The 22,510-nt window shown below is 40.5% G+C and overlaps 1 protein-coding gene across 1 annotated transcript in view; it reads left to right on the forward strand.

Moving 5' to 3' along the window:
• The window catches only part of LOC118331786 (protocadherin Fat 3), a 57,384-nt gene that overhangs the window by 30,757 nt on the left and 4,117 nt on the right, over positions 1-22,510 (forward strand). The window contains exons 26-50 of the mRNA XM_035666863.1: positions 744-1,196; positions 1,441-1,579; positions 1,712-2,101; positions 2,945-3,141; positions 5,154-5,307; positions 5,420-5,653; positions 5,835-6,013; positions 7,725-7,938; positions 8,017-8,231; positions 8,328-8,465; positions 8,653-8,796; positions 8,878-9,075; positions 9,690-9,967; positions 10,061-10,608; positions 10,962-11,093; positions 11,233-11,390; positions 11,502-11,757; positions 11,821-12,033; positions 12,258-12,411; positions 13,728-13,884; positions 14,952-15,368; positions 16,308-16,563; positions 20,846-20,944; positions 21,725-21,784; positions 22,048-22,086. Of these exons, the coding sequence (XP_035522756.1) occupies positions 744-1,196; positions 1,441-1,579; positions 1,712-2,101; positions 2,945-3,141; positions 5,154-5,307; positions 5,420-5,653; positions 5,835-6,013; positions 7,725-7,938; positions 8,017-8,231; positions 8,328-8,465; positions 8,653-8,796; positions 8,878-9,075; positions 9,690-9,967; positions 10,061-10,608; positions 10,962-11,093; positions 11,233-11,390; positions 11,502-11,757; positions 11,821-12,033; positions 12,258-12,411; positions 13,728-13,884; positions 14,952-15,368; positions 16,308-16,563; positions 20,846-20,944; positions 21,725-21,784; positions 22,048-22,086 (5,422 nt within the window). The remainder of the gene's footprint in view (positions 1-743; positions 1,197-1,440; positions 1,580-1,711; positions 2,102-2,944; positions 3,142-5,153; positions 5,308-5,419; positions 5,654-5,834; positions 6,014-7,724; positions 7,939-8,016; positions 8,232-8,327; positions 8,466-8,652; positions 8,797-8,877; positions 9,076-9,689; positions 9,968-10,060; positions 10,609-10,961; positions 11,094-11,232; positions 11,391-11,501; positions 11,758-11,820; positions 12,034-12,257; positions 12,412-13,727; positions 13,885-14,951; positions 15,369-16,307; positions 16,564-20,845; positions 20,945-21,724; positions 21,785-22,047; positions 22,087-22,510) is intronic.

A 22,510-nucleotide genomic window follows, 5' to 3' on the forward strand; every position in this document is an offset into this window, starting at 1 on the left:
AACCAGATCCAAACCTCCATACATTTATGAAACCATATTAAAATGCAAAACTAATGCTATAGCCCTGATTTACAATTAAGACCTATTCTCAAATGGTACCCCCACCCCATTTCAGTGGATTAACAGCCATCTGTTAACTGCAATTATACATTTTTACTCATCAAGTCAAAATGATTTTCAGTTAAGATTAATGCTTTGCTGTTCAAAATGGAAACATAATTAAATAATCAACACAACTATGAAACAAAAAGTTGTAGTATAAAAGGCTAATATAATATGGATAAATATTAAAAAAATAATAGTAGTTGTAACATATACACCGATCAGCCATAACATTATAGGTGACGTGAATAACACTGATTATGTTGTTATCATGGCACATGTCAGTAGGTGGGATATATTAAGCAGCAAGTGAACCTTTTGTCCCCAGAGTTGATGTGTTAGAAGCAGAAAAATGGGCAGCATGAGGATTTGAGCGTCTGCCAAATTGTGATGGCTAAACGACTGGGTCAGAGCATCTCCAAAACTGCAGCTTGTGGGGTGTTCCCAGTCTGCAGTGGTCAGTGGTTACCATCCTCTGATTCGTTGAAGGACAAATAAAATTGATAAAGTGAAACCACCCAGTGCAAGCCAGAGGCCGAACAGAGTCCAGTTAAAGCTGAGAGTCAAAGATGTGAGCTCTTTTACTAAAATTATTGTGTCTAAGTTGATTTAAATGTCACTGTGATATTGCCTGAGCCCAGGTGGAGGCAGACAGCGGTTGGATGATGACTAAAAGCACTGTGGACCACCTCCAGGGGACTGTGCTGTCCTTCTTTGTCAAAGCCACAGACTGCGGTTCTCCGGCCAAACACTCGCTGGTGTCAGCCTTCATCCACGTCGTCCCTCCAGATGCGTTTGTTCCCTCCTTTAGCCAGCCTCAGTACTCCTTCACTATCCCAGAGGACACGGCAGTGGGAACAGCCCTGGGGTCTGTGTACACGGGCCCCGGACAGACCGGGTTCTTCACTGTAGTTGGAGGAGAGACATTCGACAGTAACCAGGGAGGGACCTTCCTGGTGGAGAGGGAAACAGGTCTGATCCGTCTGATGAAGCCACTAGACTATGAGCAGGTCAGCATCTTCCGTTTTAAGGTCGCGGCAACAACAAGAAGAGACCTGATCGAGTCTGTCTCCACTGTAGACCTGGAGGTTAAGGTTGGTGATATAGTTAGAATGTGACAAAGTTACAAAATAAGTAATGTGCATGTGTTAATACTAACAAACTCAACAAATAGATGCATTTCTGTTAAAGTGGTTGTTGTAGATCATTTAAAATGTCAAATACAGTTCAGACATTATTTATTAACTGTAATAAAGAAATTTCACACAATTTAAGTGCCAAATTAATTTGAAAAATACAGACACGTATAATTATAACTGAAGATTTGTGATTTTGCAGATTCTAGATGTGAATGACAACAAGCCAACGTTTGAGACTAACACCTATGTAGCTACGGTGATGGAGGGGATGCCTGTAGGGACAAGAGTGGTCCAAGTGCGCGCACTTGATCCAGACTGGGGCTCTAATGGACAGGTGTGTGACAGCCCAACTGAGTATTTTGTTCTTTTTTTATTTTGCTGCCAAAGTGTTTTGTCATTTCATTTTTCATTTTTTAGAGTTTTGTATATGCTTTTCAAAGCCACTTTATGTATGTTTAAATTGCAGGTAGCCTACAGCCTTGGACCTCTAATCACCTACAACTTGGACTTGACAAAAGAGGCTCGCACCTTCACTGGCTCCATCACTTCAAGTTCGGTTTTTGCTATTGACAGTAAAACAGGCTGGATCACCACAGTGAGTCAGATGGACCACGAGGCCTGCTCCAGCTACAGCTTTGAGGTAGTGGCCTCCGATCTGGGAGAGTTACAGTCTCTCTCCTCCACCACAGTGGTAACTATCACAGTGTCAGATGTTAACGACAACCCACCACTGTTTGAGAGGGAGCTGTACCGGGGTGCAGTAAAGGAGAGCGATCCCCTCGGTGAGGTGGTGGCTGTGCTGAAAACCAAAGATCGCGACGGCACAGATCAAAACCGCCTTGTCAGCTTTTACATCACCGGTGAGGAAATGAAGGGCACACTAACGTAATGTAGTTCAACACATTCTGTGCTGCAGCAAATTTCCCTCATGCAGTAAGATGAGGTTGTGTTGCATAAAAATTATTCATTGGCCTAATGGGGCTGCTATTATTAAAGGTCAAACCTTGAGCTAATTTTAACCCAAATGTCAAACACAGCTAACCTTTATTTTTACATTTTGTTTTCATTTTAATATTACAAGGTATACAATTATACAAAACATTTCAAGCGAGGCAGAGAAACTCTGTATATTCACACTTTCATTTCTCAGACAGGAAGAAAGAACAATGCTGAGTGACGAACTATAGTTTGTATTATATAGTTTTTAATATAATCAACCAACGTGCTGCTTTAAATTATTCTAGTAGTGATGATTTTATGGGAGTAATAAAAAAAACACAGTGAGGCCTCTCCAACAAAACTCTCACCTTGACACTGAGCTTGATGTTTTCCACTCACATAACACTGTCTGATCATCACTAAGGATGATATATTTTGGCCTCGTGTTCTGGCATTTAAAAATACTGATTGGCCTAATGGAAGAGTTGTAATAAAAGGTCAAATTTTTGAACTTTGAAAGGCCATTGCTGGTACACCACCAGCCCGGTTTACTATGATGATAGATGTTTATTGATTGTGCCAAAGGGTACCTGCATTAGTCTGTGTGTGTGTATGTTGGTGCGTGTGGGTGGGGAACTGATGCTTATTCATCCTTTGAATGAAAAAGTCTTTCAGTTTGTTCACAGGGCTGTTACAATCATCCTCACCTCTTTCTTTGTGGTGGGGTGTCAGCTTTTTAATCTCCACCTGTATGTAATCTCCAGGGGGAAACCCGAGGGGCGTGTTTGGCCTTGCCCTGGTGCAGGGAGAGTGGAAGGTTTATGTGAGTGGTCTGCTGGATCGTGAGCAGCAGGACTGGTATCTGCTCAACATCACAGCCAGTGATGGTCTGTATGTCGCTCGTACTGCGGTGGAAGTTACCGTCATGGATGCCAATGACAACAGTCCCATCTGCAACCAGGTCAGGGATTCAGACAGATGGAAATGGGTAGAAAAAAATCAAAGCAATCAAACATAGATCAGACTGTGGAATGTAGGAAGATGAAGTACTATGTCATTTTGCTTTTTTAGAATTCATGTTAGAGTAACTGCCTTTATCTGCTGTCTCCAGGCTAAAGTGCTTTGTCTAAAAATAGAAAACATACATGCCTTTTGAATACATCATACAATAATTCAGTCAATGTAAATAGTAAACAGTAAATATTAATGAAAAGGCAATTTTTCGCTGTAGACTACCTGCTTCTTTGTTAAACATTAATGAATAATTTATCAGTGAGGTAGCCCCCCCCAACCACCCTCTTTAATTACTAAACACAAAGCTGTATGAATGAATGCACAAAAACTATGTTACATTATACTACATTTTACTAGAATTACCAATACCTGATGACAATACACCGTATCATATAGCGTTGATTAGTTAGTTGAGGCCCCAATAGCCACAATGATGAACTTCCTCTTGGGCAATTTTAAGGGTGGCTTAGCTCAGAAAATGATTCCGTTGAATAATGTTAAAATTTGCATACTTTATGCATGACAGTAAAAAGCCAAAATCTGGTGCTGTAGTAGAACAGGATTTGTTCACTTAGAATATTGATTCTCTGCTCTACAGTTTATTCAAACAAATGTCTTTGTACTAAATATCAGGGAATGCATTGTATATTTAGATTGGGCTTTTATATAGTGTATAATATGATAATTATCTTAAAAAATGCCCACAGTGAAAAGCTGATAAACTGTGCTCTTTAAATTATACAAATTAAAGAAGTTACACAAACAAATGAAATTAATCAGTGATAAAAAACAATCAACTTTAGCTTTTGTGCTAATTCCTACCTTGCACCTTTAAGACTCATCCTAAAAAGCTGATCTACGAGAGGAAACGTGTGAAAAGGGAAGATAATTGGGCTGTGAAGTCTTTTGGGGATATATCTTTTCATTTAGTAGTATTCTGCAATTCTTCAATTTCATATCATTAGTTGAGAAACTTTCATTCTCGCTCTAAACTTTTACTAATTCTCTTTGAAATCAATCCTCCCTGTCTCCCCTTCCTCCTCTTATATTCTTTCTGTTCTCCAACCAAAAGTCCAACCTGTGTAGCTATGAAGTGCTTACTCTCACACAGTAGCAGCATCAAATGGATCAAAAGACATTACGAGTCAGTTGCACTATAACTATGTTGTTAGCACAATATTCTCATGTTTTTTTAAATTATTAAGTGGTAGTAGTAATAGCAATAGTAGTTGTAGTACCTGTTGTAAGAAGTACTAGTAGTAACAAGAGAAACAATAGCATTTCAGCATTAAGTATTGGTGGTGGCTCTTAGTGGCAGTTAGTTGTTTAAGTGGTAGTAGCAATAATGGCAGTAGAAGTACGTGTATTACTGCCGGTTCTGCTACTAGCTATAGTATTAATCATGGTAGAAGCATTACAGGAAATATTAGTGATAATTATAGTGGCGATACGAGTAGTAAATTAATCTAAAAGTAGTGTAAAAATTTATTTTTTGTTCACAATGACTATTTCTTTTCTATTTCTCAAAGCCTAATGTGATTGCCTTAAAAATGTAGTCAAACATGTAAAGATTTTTTTCCCTTGAAAAATGACTTAAACTATGAAATATCATAATAGTTGCTAATCATTTCAGCTCTAAAATCATTTACAAGATCGCTCTGAAGTACAGAGCAAAAGCAGCATGGTGGGATATGCTACATTGCACTACATACTGTACATACTACAGTAGTTTTCCCATTGTGCTGCCCTGTATTCGATGAAATAGTGAGGTCACAAAGTTCCTTTCCATAGGCAGGGTCAGGAGAGGGCACTTAACTCTGGTGTGCTCATTCTAACAGCAGGGATAATGGATGCAGCGACCAACAGTTAAATGTATTTTATGTGTTGGACAGATTGTTTTATTTTTTCAGGCAGTGTGGTTTCGCTCTGTGCTATATCTGTGTATGTGTGTTATGCCAGGCGGTGTATAGCGCCTCTTTTCCTGAAGACATTTCCACTAACAAGGGCATCCTGACAGTGGGCGCAACAGACGCTGACTCGGGCTCCAGCGCTGAAATTCAGTATTCGCTGTTTGGCATCGGGGTCGAAGATTTCTACATGGATGCAAACACTGGTACATTCAGTTATAATTTTTCTTTAGGTTTTTGTATTATCAAAACAATACATACACCATAGATTACACATCTTTTATACATCTTTATCCACCTCTCTGTTTGGGACCTAAGGTGAACTGCGTACGGCCACTGTCATGGACCGAGAAATGACACCCACCTACAAACTCATTGCCCAGGCAACTGATGGAGGAGGGCTGTTCTGCCGCTCTGACATTTCACTCAAAGTATTGGATGTGAATGACAATGCCCCCTCATTCTCCTCAACTCATTATCTGGCTAGTGTGTATGAGAATGCTGCACCCAAGGCATTGCTTACCCGGCTGCAAGCCAGTGACCCTGATGAAGGTAAGCTGCTATGATGTTATGCTGTTATATGATGGATTTGTAACACGTCAAGAAAGTATGACAATGAGCACAGAAACAGAATCCTACATATCCTGAATGCAGGCTCAAGCCACTGTGTTACTAAGCATTTGAACATTTATCTAAACCTCTTGGTGTGTATGAATTTATCTGTTCCCTCCAGGTCTTAACCGCACTGTGGTCTATTCTCTGGTGGATTCAGTGGGTGGATTTTTCTCCATCGACCCGGTGACTGGGATGGTAATTCTGGAGAGATCTCTGGACAGAGAGAGCCAAGACACCTATCGTGTTCGTGTCCAGGCCACTGATCAAGCTGGGCAACAAGGTGCACTGTCCTCACAGGTTGGTGGCACCAGTGACACATCTCACACTAACAAATCTCAGTCGTATTTCTGTCTTTCTACCCAGTATGTGCACTAAACCTAACTGCGAGGACTGTCACTCATGATCCCAAAAAACTGACACTTATTCTAAAATAAAAAATAAAAAAATAAAAAATAAAATTGTAGGTTGCATTATTGGAACAGTCTCACAACATTTATGTTTTAGATGATTTAATTATGGTATTCTGAGAAATTAACTCAGATACAGAGTAATCAACACAGCTTTTAGTAATTAACATCAAATATTTCTAAAAGCACAAATAGATTAATAGATAGATGGATTGTATTCAACCATGTTACCTCTATAATGTAATTAGAATTCATACACTACATATTAAATTGCAGATTAGTCAGCCATGGTTTCGTCCATCTGGTGGTGTGCAATCTGTATTTCTCTCCATACGCATGGATAAGAAAAGCCAATGAATAAAAACATGTTGTTTACTGAAGAGATCAGATAAAGAACCTAGTAGATTTAATCAAGATAAATCTTCATCAAATTGTGCAGTGGGTGGGATGGGAAGGATGGGCAAGGTGAGAGTTACAGAGGCAGAAAAGAGGAGGAAAAGACCATAAAACAAGCTGAAAGTAAACTCCAGGCCAAAGTGAGGTCAGGTGTGGCCATTTTGAACAAATTCAGGATTTTCGTCTATGTCTAGAGTTTCCACTGTCCATGGTGCTGAAACTGAATATTACGTTTTGTAGCAATAGATATTATTACAACTGCTGATGCAAATAGCAGAAGTTATAGCTATAATGACAGCAAGCAGCAGTAGTGGTTGCAGGAGTTGTAGCAGCATCTGTAGTAGGCATAGTAATATAATAAAAGTACAGAATGAAATACTACTAGCACTTGTGACATCTCACTTGCAGTAAGTGGAACTGGAATCAAGTGTACCTGCTCTATGCTGCTTGTGTATGTCAGGAAAGACTGGTGGGACCAAACCCATGCCAAACTAGAATTTAACCATCTGTGCAACTTTCCATCTATCCAACTTTATACCTACCAGTGCACATTTCTACACTTGAATAGAGATAACCATCTAAACTAATACCAAGTTGTAACCACTTTTAACCTTACACCTAATCATAGCTAACTCTTCCCAACCCTCAGCTACAATAAACTTCTCCAATCCTTTAAGATTTAATCCGTTTTAGTTTTGTTATTTCTATTTGCAACAAGTCCTTCCAAAATAAAATGTTTAGGAGGATTCTAAAAGTATTGATATTCAAAGAGCACACGGCAGCAGCTTTAAAAATAAATCTTTTTTTCCAAACAAAAGAAAATGGTTTACTGTTTGATTATGTAACATCACAGCTTTGTTTTAAACAGACGCATGTTTGAACCTCCCTCCAAAAGGCAGGAACAAAGTGACAGTAGCAGATAAGCTGAATAGAGCGAAAACAGAATGTGTCTGACTCAGTAATGCCACAGATCTTTAACATTTATGTACGGCCAAGAAATTCTCTCTCAGGCTTTGGTGGATACAGACTTCAATTGATTTTTCCTCAGTCCCCTATCTTGTTAGTAAAACCTTCAGTCTCTTTTGCTCCCATTAATGTATGTGGGGCCACAGTCCATGGTGCTGAAACTGAACTCCGAGCCTGGAGCAGCGCAGACAAATGAATTGCTAGTGGGCTCTGTTAACTGTTTCTTGTTTCTCCCTCAGGTTGATTTGACCATTTTGGTGCTGGATCAGAACGACAACGCTCCAGTCATCCAGAGGCGGGACTACGCTGTTACCGTCCCTGAGGATGTAGCTGTGGGAACCGAGGTGCTGCGAGTCTTAGCCACGAGCGTTGACATTGGACCTAATGCTGAAATCACGTACCACATCCGGTCAGGCAACGAGTTAGGAAAGTTCGCCATAGACAGAAACCTGGGTGAGCAAATGTCCTTGCATCGTCAGGTATTGTATTGTATTAAATTGAATCCTATATGATATTATGTGTATGTTTTAGGCTCTATTTCTGTGGCTGATGATTTGGACTTTGAGGTGTGTAAGGACTATTACCTAACTGTTGAGGCCTGGGACAGTGGGAACCCCCCTCTCAGCACTGCCACCATGGTAACCATCGAACTCATGGACGTCAACGACAACGCTCCCACATTTAGTCAGAACATCTATAATGTTTTGGTCAGCGAGGATGCGTCCGTTGGGCAGACAATTACAAGGGTAACATTTGAACCTAATTTGACTTCATATTGGTCTTTCTGTACTTTTGCCTCTTTTTCATTAACTTTTGTCTCACCCCATATGTGTTATTTCTAGGTATTGGCAGAAGACTTGGACAGCCAGGTGAATGGGCGTATCACCTACTCTATCCTGAAAGGTGACCGGAGTAACCACTTTTGGATTGACCCTGTAACAGGACTGCTCAAAGTCAATAAGCGTCTCGACAGAGAACTAGTAAGGATGCATCTTTAAGTACAATATCTCATAAACAATCAATAGTAATTTTCTGGTTCATGAGCACAGCCAAGACAGAAAATACCAAGTCCGCTCAAGGTCAGATGTCTCGTATTATGCAAGCCTAACAGTGCCTGATACATACAGATGCTATCATGGCATTCTCATCCCCTTCTGCTCCGCCCAGGTGTCCAGGTACGCTTTGTCAGTGCAGGCGTTCGACAGCGGCTCTCCTGCCATGTCCTCCACTGTCACCCTTAACATTGACATCTCCGATGTTAACGACAACCCTCCCGTCTTCAACCCTCCCAACTCCACAGCCATCATACAGGTAACAGCCTGTGCGCGTTTGCTTATGTTTGTGTGTTTTAGGGATAGCGTCATCTCAACTCCTCTCTCTTCATGCTTCCAGCTAAACCAAGCTGCTGGCACCACCCTGCTGAAGCTGTCAGTCAGCGATAAAGACTCTCCTAGAAATGGCCCCCCCTTTGAGTTTCGCATCGTGTCAGGAAATGAGGGAAATTTCTTCTCCCTGGACCAGACTGGAACTCTGAGGTCCAACCGTCTGTTTGGCCCTGAAGCCCCCAGAGAGTTCACTCTTGAAATCCAGGTTGGCGACGGGTGTATTTTAACCACCATTTATTCAAGAGAAGTTGACTGACAAATACACTTCAACATTAGGAGCTGCCCATTACTCACTCTGTCAGGCTATTAGAGTCTTTGGTTTAAAAAACTAGCCTTATATAAAAACATTTCTGTAATAGAGAAGCTATTAACACCACTAATATGGTCGCATGGAAGGAGCTTTTGTGCTGTACTACTGCTGCTTCACAGTGGTGGACTCTTTAGACTGTCTAAGGGGCATGAGTAAAAAAGATTAAAAGGGCATCAGCTGCATGCACTTCATTACGTTTTCTCTACTGGAAGGGCATCCTGGAGGGCACTGCATCACTTTTCTTGCACATTGGGCCAGCGTAGAGGGGGGCTTTATCATTTTTTAACCACCATAGGGACATCCAAGAGGGGATTTTTGCAGCATTTCTTTGAACATGGCGGCACCAAGGGACCAATCAATGTCATAACAATGTCATTATCTTTGTCATTGTCTTATAACTATCTTTATCCTATGAACATTAGTATTTTTTTTTCAGTCTATATTTAGTCCGTAGTTTCTTTGATCTGAGTTATTGAATATCTTACTGAAACTTTGTTTTGGTCTCTTAGGTGAGTGACTCTGGTAAGCCAAGACTTACCTCTTCCTCCTGGACATTTCTGAGGGTCATCGGGAACAGTCAGTACAAACCCAACGTCTCTCCCTTGGAAATTTTCATTGTCATGGTAACAGATACTTTCCCAGGCGGGCCAATTGGTCGGATCTATGCAACCGACCGCGACCCCAATGACGTGCTGTCGTTTACCCAGAAACTTCAGCCCAAGAGCATGTTTAAGATAAACAGACAGGATGGCAGCATTGTGGCTCTGCCGGGCCTGGAACCTGGCAGGTACAACACACAAAAACACTCTCTAGTACACATACAAAAACTGGCTAAAAACTGGTTGATATGACAAAAACACATTTACTTGTTCTCTCTTAGGTACCAGATGAATGCCACAGTGAGTGATGGACGTTTCGCTGTGATAGCTGATGTGTCAGTCCAGGTCGAGCAGGTGACAGACGTGCTGCTGCGTAGCGCCCTGACTTTGCGTTTCACCTCCCTAACCCCAGAGGACTTGCTTGGTCGCTATCTGAGCCAGATCAAACTAATGTTACGGGGACTAGCCGGATGGAAATGGTCACCAGGACAACAGGATCCCCTTCACATACTCAGTGTACAGTCAGTGATGGGGACATCCCACGTGGACTTGCTTCTGGCCATGGAGAGTCCAGAGACATCGGGTGGGTTCTACTCCCCACAAGAGTTGTCTGCAAAGCTGGAGGAAGCCGCAGAGCGTGGCCAGATTCGAGGTGTCCTAGCTGGGGCAGTGGTGGTGAGCAGTGCTTGTTCTGGGGAGCTGGAGTGTGGTGATAGGGTGTGTGAACAGACACTGGTGATTGAGGGTGGCTCGCCTATCACCTACAGCACAGAGAGGGTTAGCTTGGTGTCACCAAGGTTCAGCCCTACAGAGATCTGCACCTGCCCTGGTGAGCACTGCACTAATGCTTGAGCTTGCAATCTAGTGTCCTCGATATCTGTCTTAGCTGCTTGTAACAGTACATTTCTGGTATTGGTCATAGGTTTTGATATAAAAATCAGTGAAATCCTGAAGTGTTTCAAATTGTAGATATTTTTCTAAATGTACTTAAATATATTTTGTGTCTGTTGGTTTTTATAAGATTGATATTGTATTTTCTTATATTTGAATAAATCTAACTAAAGATGTTATGCATACAAGAATGCATACATACTTTAAGTAATAAAATAAATGTTTTTTTTTTCATATGAAGACAGATGATATTCTGATTATTATCTAATGTTTGTGTGTCTTTCCAAACAGGCGGGTCATGCCCGACTCCTGTGGAGCTTTGTGAAGGTCAGTCCTGTCCAGCAGACATGCAATGTGTCCGTTCTGGTCCTACAGCGCCATCTGTCTGCCAGTGCCAGCCTGAGAGACTAGACGAGTGTGCAGGTATGATTTGGTCCTTCCTTGGTAGACAACTACCATGTTGCAAGGATTTGATTATATATTATTTGTCTTTTTTTCCACAAATACATTTTTTTCATCTAATTTCATTCCTTAATCCTCTGTGTGTTTTGTTAATGTGTAGGCCAGACCTCTCTGAGTTTCTCTGGAAACAGTTACATCAAGTACAGAGTGACAGAGAGTGGCCAGAGTGGGGAGATGAGGCTTGGCCTGAGAATCAGAACACTTCAGAGAACAGGAGTCATTATGTTCACACGTGTTAACCCTTGTACCATGCTCAAGGTAAACACATTTACAATAATGCTATTACATTACTTTATTAATACTTGGCGTACTGTATTTTAGAGGTAGCATCATTTATAAACTTCTAATTTTTTCCCTTTCCTTCCACAGATTGAAGGGGGTCGACTCTGGTTCCAGTTGGACTGTGACAACACCCTTGGCATTATGGGTATCTCTGGCAGACCAATAAACGATGGCCTCTGGCATGCCGTAGCCTTGGAGCTCACTAGGAACTACACCCTCCTGTCTTTGGATGACAGCTATGTGGAGCGCCGCCGAGCAGCCCGAGCCCCAGTTCGCCTTTGGCCTCTGGCCCCAGATTCGTCCTTTTTCTTCGGGGCCCAAGTGAGGCCACCGAGTGGGCAAGGTGAGAGGCCAAGCCCAGGGCCAGGGAGAAGCCAGGGCGGGCCAGGACTCGGGGACCGTGGAGGGAGGGTCCCGCCGAGAGCCCAGGATGGATTCCAGGGTTGCCTGGGCTCACTGATGCTGAACGGCAACGAGCTGCCACTCCAGAATAAGAGGAGCCGTTACGCGGAGATTGCCGGGCTGAGCGAGGTCAAGTTGGGCTGCGTGCTTTTTCCAGATCCATGCATTAGTCAGCCCTGCCTCAATGGAGCCATTTGCAGCAGCCTGCCCTCTGGAGGTCTGTTTAGATGACAGTGTGAAAGTGTATGGGTGTATAAGTAAATTACATAAATAATTGTTGTTAATTTCAGCATTTTCATTTTTGCCTAATTCTAATTTCCATCAACTTGTATATAATTAGTCTGTGCCTTACTTAAATATTCAGTCAATTACTCACAAATGAAATCGAGCTTCAACAGGATTTTATGTTATTTACTGGTATGTTTAATCTCTCTCCAACAGGCTTCATGTGCAGTTGCAGCGCTGGTTTCACTGGGGGGCGCTGTGAAATTGAATTGACATCCTGCATGCCAAACCCATGCCAGAACGGTGGGGACTGTAAGCCTGTAGGCACTGCATTCCTCTGTGGCTGTCCCAAAGGACTGAGGGGACTTATGTAAGATAAGATACCTGGCAATAACACACACACACACACAAACATTTAGACCTTAATTACAGACTAATAAAAACAGTGTTGCTGTGTTTAAACAGTATGTACAAAACAACAGTTAGGTTAGTGTTGATTTAGACACATTAACATCTACATCTCCCCTCTCATACACATTCAAAAATGAGAGAACACGTGTAGGAATCATAAACACACACACACACACACACACACACACACACTCATTAGCCCACATTAGCGCCCCAGCCTCCACTGTGTTGTTTTAGTTGTTATTGTGTGAGATAAATTAGTGTTTCTAATTAAATTCAGTATAATTTAGGTTGAAAAGCCTATAATCATTCTCCAGCTTCCTTCTTAATTACAGCTCAGTAATTGCCTTTCAAATAACCTCTCTGCTCATGTGGTTGTTCAGTGGAGCCACCACTAGAGAGCAGTTTTCCCTCAAAAGAGAAAATACTTCTGCTTTTTCATGATTTTGACAGTGATGTAAAAATGATGATGGTTGTTGGATTAAATTAAATTTAACTGATTATATATATATATTTTTAATGTTCAGGCAGCAGATTGTTCAAAACATTATCACAATCTGTGTTCATCAGATGACAATTTCCCTTTAAAAGCTGAGTCATAGACTCAGAAATACTATACACAACTTGCTGCATTCATAAAGTTTATTAATTGGGTTATACATTAAAATATTCATGAGTGTATATCACTGGCCCATATAACCACGCCCTGTTGCCACTACATTTTTATCATTAAAGCAAAATTTTGAATAGCAATGCAAGGAAGTTTCCAGCCCTAATAAAAAGTGCTTTTTCTTCTTACATCCAACCAACTCTTGTACAGTGTTTTGAAAATCCCATCAAGAAAAAATAATTGAAAAGAAAAATTAGAAGAAGTATTTTCTATCTCTCGCACAGCAGGACGCCATGTTTGCAATGACAAGATAAGATGAGCACGCATGTGTGTGGAGTAAAATTGCATTTGTGATTCTGTTGGAATTTACATCTCCGTCTAAAAGTATTAGTCTGTGTGTATGTTTGTGTGTGTGTGTGTATATTTGCAGCATATTTCTTTAAATCAGAACCATGTAAATGAGGATAATGGAGAATCTATGAAGATAATCCCCTGATTTAGCTAAAGAAAGGGCCTCTGAAAAGATGATCTCCAAAGTATTTATTTTCGTTTTGTCTTTTTAACTCACTGTCACGCTTTCATCTTTTATTCTTCTCTTTCACTTTGATACAAATCAAATTCACCACTCCCAATGCATAGCAATTTATTTGTCTTTGCCTCTGCAGATGTGATGAGGATGTAAATGAGTGCGACCAGGACGAGTGCGGAAATGGAGGAGAGTGTGTCAACACATTTGGGTCGTTCTACTGTAACTGTTCAGAGGGGTACGAGGGTCAATTTTGTGATGATATGACGGCTGGTGATCCGGGAGATGACACGCAGGTATAATATGAACAACACATGAAACTGAATTTAGGTAGGAGTAATATACTCAAGTATAATCCAAAAGGTACTCGCATTTGGCTGTCTTTTTGCGCATTCAGCTTGCTCCTAATGTGACTTGGCATACTCACTGAAGCTGTTGAGAATTTTGAGTGTGCAGTGGCCTCCCGGGAAGGTTTATTCACCAGCTTGGCATGTTTGTCTCTGCAGTAGATGAATGAAAGTGTGGTAATGGGTAAATCACAGTTTCCATTTGAAGTTGTCACGCTCTTGACTTTTTTCACGCACTATATAACTTATATTGAGACTGCAAGCCCAATTAATGTTAGACATTGTGAGAAGGAAGGTGCTTTCATTATTCCCTAGAAGACTGTAATTAGAGAAGTAACCATAGTCGACAAAACCTATTATGCTGCTTTCACAACCAATAGATACGTTGTTTGTTTTAAGGACATTTGAGGGCGTCTATTGCTAGAATAAAAGTTCCACTTTTTGACTGAAGCCTACTCATCACGTATTCTATTAAAACAAGAACCTGTGGAATTAATCATTTGCTCTATACTGCAAGAACGAAAATGTGATTCTTTGAAAAGAAATAGAAAATGTATCCAACATCACATGAAACAAAATGTCAAAATGTAATGCTGGTGGTCTTTTTAACTAGTGATGTCTTCATTTACGTTCATCTCCCTACTTATAGGGTACAAGTGGGTGGATGGTCAACTTTACACTCCACCATCAAACATGCATATGACTATAGCTGGCATGTGGCTGCCTGGTTGATTTTAAAGGAATATGTACTAATGTTGCAGACGGGGGGGAAAAAGCACACTTTGTAGCTTGACCCCTTGATGACTAACGTTTTTAGGAAAGGTTTCATTATGTCGACATGTGCAGAGTTTTCTCAGCAAGTTGGAAATATGTGATTGTTCTTTATCTGAATGGAAGTGAATTCTAAACATGGAAATTCTCTAAATTGTTGCTGCTACGATTCCACCAGACGGTAATACATTTGGAGATCCAGTCCCATCCACGTTTTTATACATTTTTCTCTTCTTGTTTCCCAGGCGGAGCCCCTGTCTTACATCGGACCAGGAGAGATAATTGGCATTGGGGTCCTTGCCTTTGTCATCATTCTCCTCCTCATACTCTTCATAGCCTTTAGGAAGAAAATCAAATTTAGGAAAGAGTCCGACCCGGGCCCAGGGACTCAGGTTGTCATGGGTGTGTCAGCTATTTCCACAGAAACCAGCTACATGCTGCGCAAGACTGGCATGGGGGCTGAAGGGATTGAGTTTAAAGCCGTGCGTGTATCAGGTTCACCAGGGACCACAAGCACCTATGGTGAAGTGGGAGGCAGCACTGGGGGTCCTCCCCAGGTCATGGTGCGTCCGACTGCCCACTCCCCTCTACCAGGAGGACTCAGCAACCAGGGCATGAGGAGTGGGGATGGTGACAAGACCACTTCCAGTGAAGGCAGTCAGGTATGCCAAGTGTGCATAGGCATTTATTAATGATTAGAATTTATATTTGTGTCTCCTGTATCATACAATGACCATCACCTTACAGGACGACTTAATCATGGCAGTTTTAATAATAATCACAGGAAAATAATTAGATAGAGCTGGGAAATATTGAAAAATGAACAAATAGATAAATATTTCCATACTATATACTGCCAATAAAATAAAACAAAATAAAAATCCAAAGCCTTATATCAATTTTATATCATAATATCAATATTTATATCAGCATGTCTTCTAGTTCCTCAATTTCATGACGCTGTGCTTCTGTAATTCGGTTCTTTTTATTGTTTGAAAGAGACCCAGGATATTATTACCCTTGTAAATTGTGAACAGCCATGTTGTGCTTGAGGAAGGGTTCCCTGTCCTCAGCGTCGCACTATGAAAAAACTGCTTCTATGGCAGGAAGTGAGAGTGATGCAGTTTAGATATAATATGGGGCAATAAAATTAAACCAATATTCCCATTATTACTTTTGAACCGGTGAAAGGTATTGTACGATTAAAAAGCTTACAAGATTGAAAAATAATTTTTATTTAGTGCCCCACTGTGGAGAATTTCAAAATTCATAACTTTGGCACCCTCCCCTCAGTGGCCCATTCGTTCGTAGTGAAGACATAAATATTTAAAAATGTGTCACAAATGTGTATTTTCTTTTTTAAAATGGGCAAAATAATTTCCTAAAACAGCTGGGGATTGTATAATATATTATATAATCAGGGAAATATTACTAAACAGGGATAATATTGCACTTGTTGGATTCAGTCAAAACGCTGTTGTTCATCATAATAAAAGAAAATGTTATCCAGTTCAATGGTACTTCTCACTGATGTGTTTTAATAGTTTGGTCTCTTCATTGGATTTTATTTTTTTCATTGGAGTTTTCTTCCATCTCTACAGTTCAGCAGCTTCCTCTCAGACATATCTAACGTCCGAGGTGTGGCCAATAGGAGGGGAATTGCAGTGTGCAGCGTGGCACCCAATCTCCCTTCAGCATCGGCGTGCCGCTCAGAGCATAGTCCAGCCCACAAAGTGTCATGGGAGGGCGAGGAAACCAGTGAGGAAGGGCTGGAGAGGGTGAGAGATGAGAGAGAGGAAGAATGGGGCCAGAGAGCTTTTGCGTTGGAGAGAACACAGAGGGATAACAGTCCACAGGGTAAGAGTGCAACCATGTGCACACACACTCACATGCACACACAGTTTCTAACCTCTAATCAAAAAGGCACATGTACAGTACACAGGCCATGAACTCATTGTGTTACACCCATACCATCATCTCCACTGAGAGAGCTTATTTCACAGTGATCTATGCCTTTTGATCACACATATCAAAGAAAATGGCCCAGAGTAAGCAAGGGTGGTTAAGAAGTAATATTTTTATTTTGCTTATCATTTCATTTTACTTTTACTATTTACTTCCTAGGAGCAATACATGATAGTAAAACTTACTTTTCTGTTCAACTGCTGAAATTGGCAATGATGTCCTCTTGTATCAGGATAACTCTCTTACATCTTTGTGCACTTCTGTTTGAATGGTCAGGGCAATCAACCATAACTGATGTCCTGTTTTTGTCCTACTTTTGCTCAAAAAAGTCAGAAGCAAAGTAGCTGGAACACAAAGTCAACTTTTCTGCAAAGTTTTCTACTTCTTTTTTTTTCTCCATCCAAGTTGGCTCTATGTGCACCTTTGTCATCTGAGAGGACAACAAACTGGGGGAGCCCGGTGAGAAATCGTTGTCAGATAATTCAGCTTTAGTCTGATATTTAGCTGCCTGCGCTATTAACAGCGAGAGCACAGTTCACAGTTTGTTCTCTGTCAATGAAATAACCACGTTGCATCTCAGTGCTAAGGTAGACGTCATTTATTTCGATTCCCTGTCCAACCTGTTGTTTGAATAATACAGCCTGCAGCAGGAACTTCCTGTCTGTTAATTATTGATTTCCTCCTGTGGGAATGGGAAATAGGTTATTTTATTTTTTTGCTCCCCTGTTGAGCATATGGGCAAAAAAAAAACAAACATGTGCCCCTAGGGGTCATAGTTACATCACAGTCCATTAATTAGTATGTGATTTAGTTTATAGCAAACTCATATTCTGATTATTGCGTCAATGATTCCAGTGTTAACTGCCAATTAAATTAATCAATTGGAAACAATTTAGTTATTTATTTACACCACGGAAACCACAAACAAAGTATAATAATGAATATTGCAATAGATGGGCACAAGTCAATATGTGAGGAAACATATTGGTCGTTTTTCTGTCACTACCTGCTGCTCATGAATAAATAAAATGGAATGAATAATGAAATACTTGGAAAATACTTTGTGAAAAAATCAAGTCCCATGTTGCTCAGTTTTTGGCAATTGTGCTCTCAACTATAGGATGTCTCAGAATAAGTATATTGATCTTCAGGGTGTTTTGCAAATGACTATCGTTTTATTAAAACGTTATAACTTTGACAATTAAAGCCTCACAGAAACAGTCACATCATGACACCAGTTCCTCTAATAATGTCGATTAGATGAAGTAAACCTTCTTAGTGGAGGTTTTCCAGTTCAAATGCTATAGCCATTACTTTACCAATTACAGGACAAATTACAAAAGCAATTTGTGAAGCTGATTTGGTTGCTGAACAGTTAAAGCTGTTGGAGGTTAGGATTGGACCTACAAGTTTGGCTCAGAATTAGTATTTGCAATAAAAATGTTGTAATGTTGGTTTTAATGGAAAAAGTAATGGGGGCCAAACCAGATGTTGTGCTAATTAATTGATTAATTAATTAATTAACATCAATAGTTAATTCAACTTAATTAAACATTTTTACGTATAGCAGAATTACACAGTGAAGGCCAGAAACAATAGGAAAAGCGTAGTAGGGGATTTAAAAAGTTTTGGGGCCAGGATGAGAATATGTTTTGGCTGAGTGTTAGTGGTAGGATTAGAGCCGGGAGGGTCGGGTTTGTGACCTCAGGCATTGCTGCCAACGTTGGTACATGGCAGAGTAGTCACTGGCACAGAAACGAATTGAGTGTGTGTAAAGAAAGAAAAATGGAAAAGAAAGAAAGAATAAGACTTTTTTTTTTAAACTGTAGTATGTTGAGAAGTGTCCCCTCGCCTGCATGCTGAATTAGACCAGTGGCAGCTCTGCTGCCTTTCTTATTTAGTTTGATTGATGGTGCTGCCTTACTGCTCACATCCCCACAGGAAGCTTTCACTTGTTCCGTACGCACTGGACCACGACCACCTAGCTTGGGCTCAGAAAGCTAAAGTTGATGTCCAGACATCCTGGCCCTCATGGACAGAGTACGGTGTTGGTTACAAGAGGACTCAGCCTGACTGCTTGCCTGCGAATATCCAGTGTAAAGCACAATTTCGAAAAAGACAGGGGATTGCTAGCAGATGTGACAGACAAGGGTGACAATGACATACTGTGCCCAGTTATGAGTAGCAAGCCACCAATAACAAAACCTCTTAAAACAATCCATGCTACCAAATGGAAAGTGCTAGAAACCACATTAGTTCAAGATCAGGTGAAAATTGCTTGTTACATATCGGCACAGGGTTTACAAAAACAGCAGACCAACACTGGTGGGGGTCCGTCATTCTGGAGAAAGATAGAAGAAGAGTGTTCAATCTCATCCCCAGGTCGTCAAATACCAACGTTTTGGGTTGCCAAACTGTCAGTATTTGACAACCTGGGAATGAGACTCAACAATCAACTATGTTTCTCCAGAATGACTGACCCCACCTTGAAGGAACAGAAACATGTTTTTCTACAAGGTTTTTTTCCCATATAACAAAATGTGTCTCAATGCATTAGTATTTACTGTGTTTTAAGCAGCTGTTCATGAACTGACATACAGTCATTACTAAAGTTATGATTTAGATAAGGAAATATTTGGCCAAGACTAACAATACTGAGCATTCAGTTCCAGTCAAGGATACTCAATTTCAGTGTTTCACAATTTCAGTGTTTCACAATTTCAAAAGTGTATTGCGATTTAGATTTAGAGGCAGTGCAAAGTTTTCTTCCTGGTCTTTCTTCCACCTTCACATAAAGCCTCTTTAGTTTAGCCAGAAGTTACTTTTAATCACATCAGCAGAGCTGCCAGCTCTTATTTCCAAGCAGTATTATATTTCAAATAGAATTGTTGCTCCAGCCCATACCAATGATTTCCACTCTGTTGGTTTTCTATATCTCTTTCCCAATTTGAAACACTAATGTGAAACCAGGCGTTTTATTGTTGCTAGATTAGAGCACCTGGTAGAGGCACGTACCCGTCTCTTGGCTTAACGTACAGTCTAAGAGACAGCCTTCATAGCAACATGCCTTTATCGGAAGTCAGTGGGACAGTAGTACCCGCCCTGCCTCTCTGACAGTTGTTTGACAATTACTCAGAGGCAATTCTGACACCCCAAATAGCTGCTCAGTAGAGGGAAAGAGTGTTACAAGAGTGTTATAGTGTGACTTATAAACATCTCTTTATTTGGATTGTTGTCTCTAAATACCTGCAGCTAAAACTAGAGACCCTATGGCTAGCAACTTTCTCCAACTTTTCATCCAACTTCGCACAAACGAAATATCAGGTTTGTGACTGGAAATAAGATCTTTGATTACTGCAGTGTCAGCAGTTTGGACTGTATTTTTCCAATGTACCTTCTGTTTTGAGTTTGTGTTTCACATCTGCTGCACTGCGCTACACTATTTACTCTGTGGTCCTTACCCTCCATCACTACTCAAGCTGGTGCAGACTGGTGGTGGTGCAGACGGCATTAAATGATCCTGACCTGGAGTCACAGTGGTTGTACTGAGATTTGTTGGAATGATTTATCTTACTCTGAGGCAGTTTTTTTTTTTTTAAAAACAGACCAAGTATACTGCAACTTAAATATCTTTAGTCGGGAATTGCATGATACGTGTGTTTGAGTCTCTCTTACATAGATAGCTATAAAGGAAATGGATAGATGAGTGTAAGTAAGGATCGATGGATATTAAAGGATTGGTTTAGATATTTTAAGTCTATATTAATACAATACTCACATGCCCATATACACATTGCACACATCTCCTGTTCAACCTAGCTGTAAAGACATCCCTTCAGTGTACGAGATGGTGTAAGAGAAACCTACGAGTGCCATATGAAGTGCCTACTCACTTGATTTGCTGCATGAGCCTCATATTCTATTGGAACCATGCCAGGAAGGGATTTCCTCACAGCCAGGATGGACAGAAGGAATGATTACAGCATTCAAAAAGGCCTCAAATGTACATACAGATGTATGTTTTCAAGATAGATGTTAAAATCTGAACCTATCCTTTAAAATGTTGAATTTATATCAGTTTAATTTTGAATGGAAAATGTTGATATGCCTTGTTGGTTAGGGTTAAAAAAAGTTTTGGGTATGAATATGTACCTGTGTGTGTTTGTACATGTAGACGTGTCAGAGCTGGTGGAAGAAGCGGCGTGTCTGTCAGATTCCACCTCTGAGGAGCACTCCCTCAGTTCCTACACTTCTGAGTCCTTCGATGACAACGGTAAGACTGCTTAAACGTCCCAACACACTTTGCGCTCCTTAAACATGGCATTTTTGTTTTGCAATATGTCGGAGGGAAAATCAGTCTTCAAATAGACAGTGCTTCATGTTGAGGCTACACAAGAAAAAAAAGCTGAGAGCCACTGCTGTAGATGAAGTTTCCAGAATGTAGGAACAGTCCACTTTGCACATCCACTATAGTGCATTGACTGTATTAACATATTAAAAAGCAAGCAAGAAAAAAGACTAATTAAAATGTTCCAAACCATGTGGATGAAAATGTTTTCATGAAAAGTACCTCAGTGCAACTAAATATATCCATGAAAATGCATCAAAGGTCTTCAGTCAAAGAAACAACATCTTTTCTAGCCTTGTTTAGAAATTCTTTAGTCTTTTTCACAGATAACTCAATACCATTGATCTTTCGGTAGCTAAGTATAGGTTGGAAGCCAAACACCTTAATGATCATGTGTGTGGGTGTGTGTTTTTCAGACCTACGCAAATACTTTGTTTCTCGTCTAATTACTGTAGCTGCAAAGACAAGATGCCTCGTGTCTCTCACACTCCCTTATAGGACACACACACACACACACACACAAGCATACAAACGTGTTGACGAGTAACATGTCTCCTCCTCTTCTCAACACGTGTGCACACACATGCTCACACACATTCTCAATTTCATCTCAGTCACACCCAGCACGTGAAACCTTACCCTAGTCATAAATGCACTAACATTGTTACTGTACTTATGGTCTTTCTTTCTGTACTCTGCCTATAGCCTCCATAGTGACAGTCATACGTCTCGTCAATGATGCTGTTGATAATATTGAAAGTGAAGGTATGAAAGAATATCCTCAGTTAACTCCTCTATCTCTTTGTGTCTGTCTTCTGATCTCAAAGTGTTTGTTCAGTGGTGTAACACTTAGATATCATGTTCTGAATGCAGCCAAGTCGCTACTGTTTCTTGTCAGAATAAAACATCCTGCTTAGATTTCCAATATTTTGTCAGCTTCTAACACTGGATCTGTCTATGGTTCAATTTTCCACCTTTGGTTTTTGTGTTGTTTGTCTCTGACTTTCTCTTTCTCTCTCCCTTTGTAGTGTCGAACATGGACAAAGAACAGCGGCGGAACAGCCCTGGTGAGAGAGTTGCAAAGCAACTGAAAAACATCTTATTAACTTGCCATTCCTTTGGCTTTAATTCTCAAGCAGTGATCCCAAAACCCAACCTTTTGTATTCTTTACATTTTTTCTCTGAATAGTTGTATCATATCCCATACAGCACAGATTACCATTTCTTTTTGAACATTTTTTTTTGCTACCCAGTCTTTGAATGTAATTAGGCTCCCAGTTTCTAGTTATGCTTCCAGACTCCCAACTAGGGATTGGTGGTTCCTTTTTGAAACTAGGAAAAAAGCAAAGAACACAATATTCAGGTAGCAGGCTTTTCATTCGTTGTCGCTTTTGTCTGTTCAAGTAGCAGATTATATAATATGTAGCTAATTAACGTTAATATTGGAGCATGACCAATAAATTTGGCAGGCTAATATAATGATATATACCG

Source organism: Morone saxatilis, unplaced genomic scaffold (genome assembly GCF_004916995.1).
Source record: "Morone saxatilis isolate NCDOM2014 unplaced genomic scaffold, NCSU_SB_2.0 Contig20, whole genome shotgun sequence".
NCBI classification, from domain to species: Eukaryota; Metazoa; Chordata; class Actinopteri; family Moronidae; genus Morone; species Morone saxatilis.